The sequence below is a fragment of the Chrysochloris asiatica genome, unplaced genomic scaffold (assembly GCF_000296735.1).
Source record: "Chrysochloris asiatica unplaced genomic scaffold, ChrAsi1.0 scaffold00016, whole genome shotgun sequence".
Classification (NCBI taxonomy): domain Eukaryota; kingdom Metazoa; phylum Chordata; class Mammalia; order Afrosoricida; family Chrysochloridae; genus Chrysochloris; species Chrysochloris asiatica.
Genome location: NW_006408534.1, coordinates 14686775 through 14694344, shown reverse-complemented (window position 1 = coordinate 14694344; position 7570 = coordinate 14686775). Strand labels below are relative to the sequence as shown.

Sequence of the window (7570 nt, the reverse complement as noted above, 5' to 3'; positions counted from 1 at the left end):
ATGGATGCAGTAGCTCAAAATACCAACAGGGAGGGAAGGAGTCTTCATATCAAGTATCAATCCTATCCCCTGTGTATATAGGGTAGATAGGGAAGAGCAATGTAAGACACTGGCTACCTAAAATGAGGGGGTGATAAAGGCACAAACTGACTGGCTTACAAGTTTTCAAGAGGGAGTTTAGTTTAAGAATTTGCAGAGGAAGGTAAAGTTCCCACTGAATAGTTTTCATCTTGTCTAGAAGGGTCTGGTGAAGAGAGATGGACATAAGATTCTTATGATCCGATAGTGAGTAATTGTTATCATGACAAACTGCGATTGTCACAATAGTAAAGGTAGAAGTTTTATAACAAAATGGGGGAATAGTTAATCTTACAATCCAGACCCAAGGACCATCAAGGGAGAAGAGCACAAGCAGAATGCATGACCCTATCCAGAGAAGTAGAGACACCAGACATGAGGACATGGAGACAGGGAACAGCTGAGGACTCTGGACTCATGGAAAGATAGGGACTGGGTGCTGTCGGCCAGGAGGCAGGCTTGCAGAATGTGCCCTTTGGTTTTTTAAATGGTTATATATTCCTGAGTGTTTTTGTGTACAACTCCCCACCCCCATTCCCATCCCCAAAAAAAGAATAGAAAAACAGAGGGAATGAAAGCAAATACTGTTGAATAATGATGCACGGAGGAGACTTGTAATCATTACAAATGAAACAATGATGTAAAGCCAATGTTCTCCCATATAAACTATCACACTCAGTTCACACACACACACACACAAAAGATGCATAGTATTCCAACATATGAAGTACCATAATGAAATTAACTGAATCTTCAGTAATGATCATATAGATCGCTACTAGGTTTTTATTTGTATAATCAATGCTTCAATGGCTGTATTGACCACAAAGCAAGATCATGGTTTCCTTTCCCCATATAATTGATAAAATCTGTCAGTCTTCCTGGAGTAATTTTTATTTTTGTATTCATTATGCTCCTTCACATCTAAATCATAATTTAGGTAACTTTAACTTTTTAAGCGAGTCTCTGAAGCAGCTGTAAACTATTCTGATCTATTACTGACAAAATGTACACTGAAGATACTTTTATGTGCCTTTAGACAAGATGGTTCACTTTTAGGATTAGCAATTTAAGTCCTCTGATTTTCACTTTACTTTTTGCAGTTTAAGTTATCTGATTCTATTACATTTTTCTTCAAATCTGACCCATGCTTATTCTTCTGAATGAATCTGAGATGTGAAAATATATACTACACACCATCAATTTTTTTCAAGTTAAAATAAATATCAATATTAACCAAAAAATATTTCAAGTAAATAATTATGCTTTACATGAAAAAGGCTGCATTTCCATGTATTTTTAAAATATTCAATGATGCCTATATTGTAAATATTCTAATACTATTTCCTTTAATTAAAGTTTGTTTGCATGTAAGACAAAGATTTTCATTTACTTCTTGGCCATTATAGCAAACTCAAAAGACACGATGCCTTTTAAACTAATTAATCCTAGTTTTGTATGTTAAGTTAGAAATTTTCTTTTCCTAATTTCTCCATTATGTACAGCCACATTTCTATTATACCTGAATGAAGAAACTAAAATTATGACTTTAAGTAGAATATAGACTCTGTAAGAAAGGAACTTTATTCTGTTCCTTACCATCACTGGGGTCCTAAACCTATGCTTGGGGTATTAGCAAATCTAGAAATCTTTGTTTAATACATGAGCATTTTAAATTCCTAGTGGCAAAATTAATGACCTAAGAACATTTAAGTTTAAATTTGGGAAATTACTTCCAAATTGCCTCCCAGAAAAATGTGCAAATTTATAAATCTACCTAGAATCAAGCCAGGTTATTAAAAAGAATGCATTTCTTGGCTGAGTTTTGAATCTTGGTTTCCTTTGCCTACTATTGTAAAACAGACATTTGAAGGTGAGAGAAAGGAATAGCCAGAAACATCACCATACAAAGCTTGTAAGTCCGTCTTCATCCTATAACTGATTGGAATACCTAAAATGGGGCTAGAACTTGCCCAGTGAGGGAGGCTGCCTGAGGAGCCTTTGCATTGCATAAGACATAGGTAGAATCCTGATGGGCATCCAGAATCTTCTGAGGTGGGAAATTTCCACTTGAAAGGACAAGCAGACCAGACTAGAGCAGCTAAAAGAACAGAAGATACTTCTTGAAAGAAAGACCAGCAGGAAAATCAATAACAATAAATAAAGTCTGATTGACTATTACAGAACAAGCAAGTTGTTTACCTGGGAGCCATCAAGGCAAGCGGTCAGGTCCCCTCAGGGCAAACCCCCTTCCAAAACTAAGACTCAAAGGAAATACAAGAGTGGGCATGTGGTCTTGCTTGGTGACCAGAGTGATAAGGGGAAGTGGGAGAAAAACAGCAATGAAGTTGTGAACTAAGTCTGATCACATTCAATAGACTCCTGTAAACCCGGGTTGAGACCTGGCTGGCCAGCATTATGGCAAGACCTGGTGACTCCTGGGTCCAGAGACAGGGACATGGCCACGGAGGACCAGAGAGGAGAGTGAGGCGTCCAGCTGATATGAAGTGAGGAGAGATGCACAAGTACATCCATACTTGCAGATAGTACCCACTTGACCTGGCTTCAATGGCTGGATGATCAGAGCTCAACTAGAGGAAGAAAGAAGAGGTAAAAAAGAGTAATCCGCTACAATTTGATGAACTTTACCGATATTTACGGATGTAGTAGTTCAAAAGAGGGAATGAATCTTTACAGCGTGGATCATTCCCACCCCACCCCCTCGGTACCCAGGTTTGACAGGGATGGGCAACTTAGACACTGGCTACCCAAACTGGGAGCATTACAAAGGCACGAAGTGACGGGCTTACAAGCTTTCAAGAGGGAGCCTAGTTTCAGAGGGTGTGGAGGAAGGTAGACTCTCCACTGAGTGGTTTCCAACCTGGCTGGATGAGGCTGATGAAAGGAGATGGGATAAGATTCTAATGGTACAATAGTGAATAATTGCTATCAGGTCTGACTGTAAGTGTTGCAAATGTAAAGGTAGACATTTTTTAACAAAAGGAGGGGAGTGGTAGATTTTGCAGTCCAGGAGCAGAGGTCCCTGGGACCATCAAGGTAGAAGAGTGGAGTGTGGGACCCTATCCATAGAAAGCAGTGACGCCAGAGATGGAGGCAGAGATGATGAAGTGGAGAGATGGAGTGGCTGGGAACTATGGACTCAGGAAGGAAGACGATCTATGTGCTTACAGCTGGGGGACAGGCTTGCAGGGGGGTGGGTACCCTTTGGTTGTTTGATGATGCATGGAGGGGATTGTAATCATTGCAATGAAATGAAATATGATAGGATGAATGTAAAACTAATGTTCTTCCACGTAAACTATCACTTAATTCACAATAAAAACTTAAAAAAAGGATGTATTTGAAAATATATGCATTGCATCCTCAAATTAATGGTTTAGATGGATCTGGAAAGCATAGATAAGGGCAGAATAAATATTGAATACATTTCTCTGGAAACTTTTTCGGCACTGCTGCACTGTCTTTTGACTTTTAAGTTACTAATGAAATGTTTACCATCTCAATTCTTAAATCTTTGTATATAAATATTTCTTTCTCTCTGGAGACTTTTCAAATCTTTTCATTATCCTGGATGCCTGAAATTTCTAAATAATATACCGTAGTGCAGGCTTTTAAAAATTCATGTTTCTTGGAATCTTTTCAATTTCAAATTCTTTGGTTTTCAATTCTATGAAGTGTTTTTATATTATTTCTCTTATACTATTTCAATTTTTCTCTAGTAGTCCTTATTTTTAAGGGTATTGGACTCCTGCATTAGTGCTCTAATTTTCTTACCTCTTCCCTTTTGTTAAACATGTTTATCTATTTGATCTATTTTCTATTAATTTGTAAAAACTTTACCCCTTTCAGTATTTTTATTATAATTTTCAAATTTGTATCACAGAACCCTTTCATCTAATTTCTTACTATAGTTTTAAAATTTTCTCCAGCTTCTTCAACCGTCTCACTTTCCTAAGAGTTCCTATATTTCACATTTTCCCTAATGTCTGGTCATCTTTAGCGATTATATTTAAGAGAGAAGCACAAAATGACTGGAAACTCTGGGTATAGGTGGGTGGGTCTTGTAAACTGATAAGCTTCCCAGAAGTTTAATCAGGGTAATATTGGTTTAATAGTGAACCTATAAACTTGCCTGCAGGGATTATTCTAAGGCAATTCAATGTCTCCAGGAACAAATCCACCAGTAATTTGCTGGAGCATGGTGAGGAGGCGAAAGCAAGCAGTTATGGTAGAAATATGGTTCACTACTAGCATTCTGGGGAGATAAAGGTGATTCGGAGTCCTTGTGTGGTGCTGCAAATTAATATGCTAGACTGCAAAGTCGGTTTGAACAGTAATTCCGTGGTTTAAGCTCACCAGCCACTAGTTGGAAATCCTATACACGGTCACTATGAGTCAGACCCAACTCGACAGCACTTAACAACAACAGCAAAGGTGATTCCCTGGTAGACGTTTTGGGAATCCCAAGTTCAGCCATCACCTGTCTGTCAGTAGAGGGTTTGCATACTGCTATGATACAGGACAGGTGTTATCAGAGCTCTCAGTCTAAGACAGGTTAGGAAGCTCTCTCAGTCAATGAAAGCCCTCTGGATCAGAACAGTCTGATCTGCAACTAATCATGCAGAAGGCAGTGTTTCATTTAGGTGTAGAGACAGTTGCCAATATCATCTTCACTGCAGCTAAACACTAGTATTATAGAAGCTAAGTAGGAAGATCAACTATTCAGTTATTTGTGGTTCACACTCACCAGCCATTACTTGGAAACCCAACACAGGGTTGCTAGGAGTTGGAACCGACTTAACAGCACTCAACAACAACAACCCTGATTTTAGTAGTGTCTCATCTTTGTGCTCAGCTCTATGTGGTATCCCTGAATTTGGTTGCACATCATCTTAAATTTCAAGTTTCCTGCTGGGGTAAGGCATTAAACTGTTGCTTAATACACTTTCAATGTACATCCTTCTTTGTAATCTTATGGCTGATCCTTCTGTGATATATGATTGTATCCCCTTCATGAGCCTTTCCAGTGTTCTGCAGCTGTTAAGTGGCTTGCTTCTTACTAGAATATGCTTGGCAGATAGTCTAAGATCTGTGAAAAACCTCCATCTAGATCCATCTTTCAAAATTTGTTCACATCACAGCTGCTGTCTTCTTGATCCTTATGAATTTAATCTTTTCCATTTCCATACTCTCCTTTTTCAGAGGGAGCAGGAAAAGCAAAGATTCCGTTTGCCATATTTAACTATACGTACATCTACCTTCCCATTCACAGATAAAAAGCTTAAAATGTAAATAATGCTTCTTGGAAACCCTATACAGAGTTGTTATGGGTTGGAACCAATTTGACGGCACATAACAACAAGATAAAGAAATCGCAAAATGACTGATACTAGATCTTTCTCTAAGGTCAAGTTTGAAAAGGGTAGGAAAAGGAGAACATGAAGAGAGTCAAGAGTTCAAAGGTAAATAGAGAAACAAAAAGAAGGAAAGACATGCTAGCAGAATTCCTCCATTTTTTTAAACTGTTGTTGTTATTAAAAGAGAGAAATAATGTCTAATATCTTTTCTATATAACTCAAATCATGCCCCAATCCTAAGCAAAATAGCCAATGAGTATCAAACAAAGATAGCTAGCAAATTAAGGCAACTGAAGTCTTTACAATTTTCACTTACTTGTGTGGAGCCTGTCAGACCTCTGGAATGACTTCTTCCCCAAGCCTAGCAAAGGATTTTCCACTTTAACTGAAGAACAAAAGCTGGAATTTGAGTTCTGGGGGATGCTTGACTGTCCATCAGATTGCTTTCCTTCCCATATTGCTAGGGAAAAAACATGTAATGACTAGTGGCACTGAGGTTATAGATCCAAATCAATCAATCACTTAAATGATGAATCATTCAATGTAACTAAATGGGGTACATATAAGGAAACATAACCCTGAGTCTGACAGTCAAAATTCAAATCAAGTAATTCCCTTCCTTTCAAGCAATACACCATTTGCTTTGAGTGTTCTCTCTTTCATTAAAATAAAAATTCAAAGTTCTATAAGACACAGGTTAAATTTGGTAAAGCCACATAATCAGTCTGTGTCTTCAAATGGAATTGTGTAATAAAATACAAAGATGGCATCTAGAATAGATTAAAAACCAAACCAACAGCAACAAAATCCAAAGGTCTTAAGGACATGTCCAGTGGAAACTCAAAGGTAGGTAGGTAGTCTTAAGAAAATTTAAAAAATTTTAAACGGGAGAATTGGCCAAGAGTTCCATATGAAGCTCTTTGGAAACATCAGTATGATGAAGTTACTAAGTAGAGGCTTCCAAATACTATTAAGTTAGATATCTTGGAGCTGGCCAATGATCTCATTCCTACAAGCAAGTTCCATTGATGCTTTTTATAACTAAATAATGTAAAAGGATTATTTTACATTAAAATTTCTCCCATTTTTCCTAGAAGAATTTATATATTGATTTGACAGTACAGAGGTTATGTCAATAAGTATGTTAATATCAAGATAAATGATGTGGAGTACAAATTTAGAAACCAACAGAAAATACTGAAGAAAAGAATCTTCCATTAAAAAAAAAATGTCCAATCTGCCTACCAGGCTTGGCAGGCACCGAGTCACTGGTTGCTTTGACAGTCTTTAGAGAAAGATGCTGGTTGGAAGAGATGGACATGCTTGATCTACATTGCTGCTGCTGCTTCTTCTGTTGTTGCTGCTTTAGTGCCTATAATGAGAAAACTCACTATAAGAAACAAAACAAATTGGGTTTTAGTAATAATAAAAAGTGGCTATCATCTAGTATCTTTCAATTCTATCAACACAAACAAAAAGACAAAAATTAAACCAACTAAATACAACAATGCCTAAAATGACCCTTATAATAGTTGCTGTGTGGGGAGGGGGCGGGGGGGGAAGAGTTCCTGGGGGGCTTTGCCAGTATTATATACCTATGAAAAATCATTAACAATTTTTAGAACTTAAAAACACCAGTAAACCAGGGATTTCCCAAACATGTAAAAGCAAAAGTGGAATCTTATATGCTATTGTAAGGAATTTGTATGCTAAGAACAGCATTAAAATGAGTCACATTTGTATCACTTCTATGTAGGAATGCAAATATTTTTAGTTCATGTACATTTTCAGATTATGCATACTGTGGACAAAAGGTTGAAATGGTTGCATTTTACTACTTGTGTTAGATATTGGGTATGAGTCGTGAGATTTGGTCTAATAACCTATGACAATGCTAATTAGAAAAGAAGGAAGATTAGAAAATACTGGTCTAATAATAGTGTGATTCCTTCTGGCTTTTTCAGAATCTTTGTATTTTTATGATATCCTTACTTTAAAAATAAACTAGACAATACTAATGAACAGAACAACCAAAACTTCCCATAAATTGCATCATGAAAACATATAAAAGCATCTTCTTAACTCAATGTTTTAAAAAACAACACATAACAAAA

General features: G+C 37.0%; 1 protein-coding gene across 1 annotated transcript in view; it reads right to left on the bottom strand.

Moving 5' to 3' along the window:
* ASXL2 (additional sex combs like 2 (Drosophila)) overlaps nt 1-7570 on the bottom strand; it is a 200668-nt gene that overhangs the window by 31840 nt on the left and 161258 nt on the right. The window contains exons 7-8 of the mRNA XM_006835227.1: nt 6702-6828; nt 5773-5916 (exon numbers count right to left, since the gene is read on the bottom strand). Coding sequence (XP_006835290.1) covers nt 5773-5916; nt 6702-6828 — 271 coding nt within the window. The remainder of the gene's footprint in view (nt 1-5772; nt 5917-6701; nt 6829-7570) is intronic.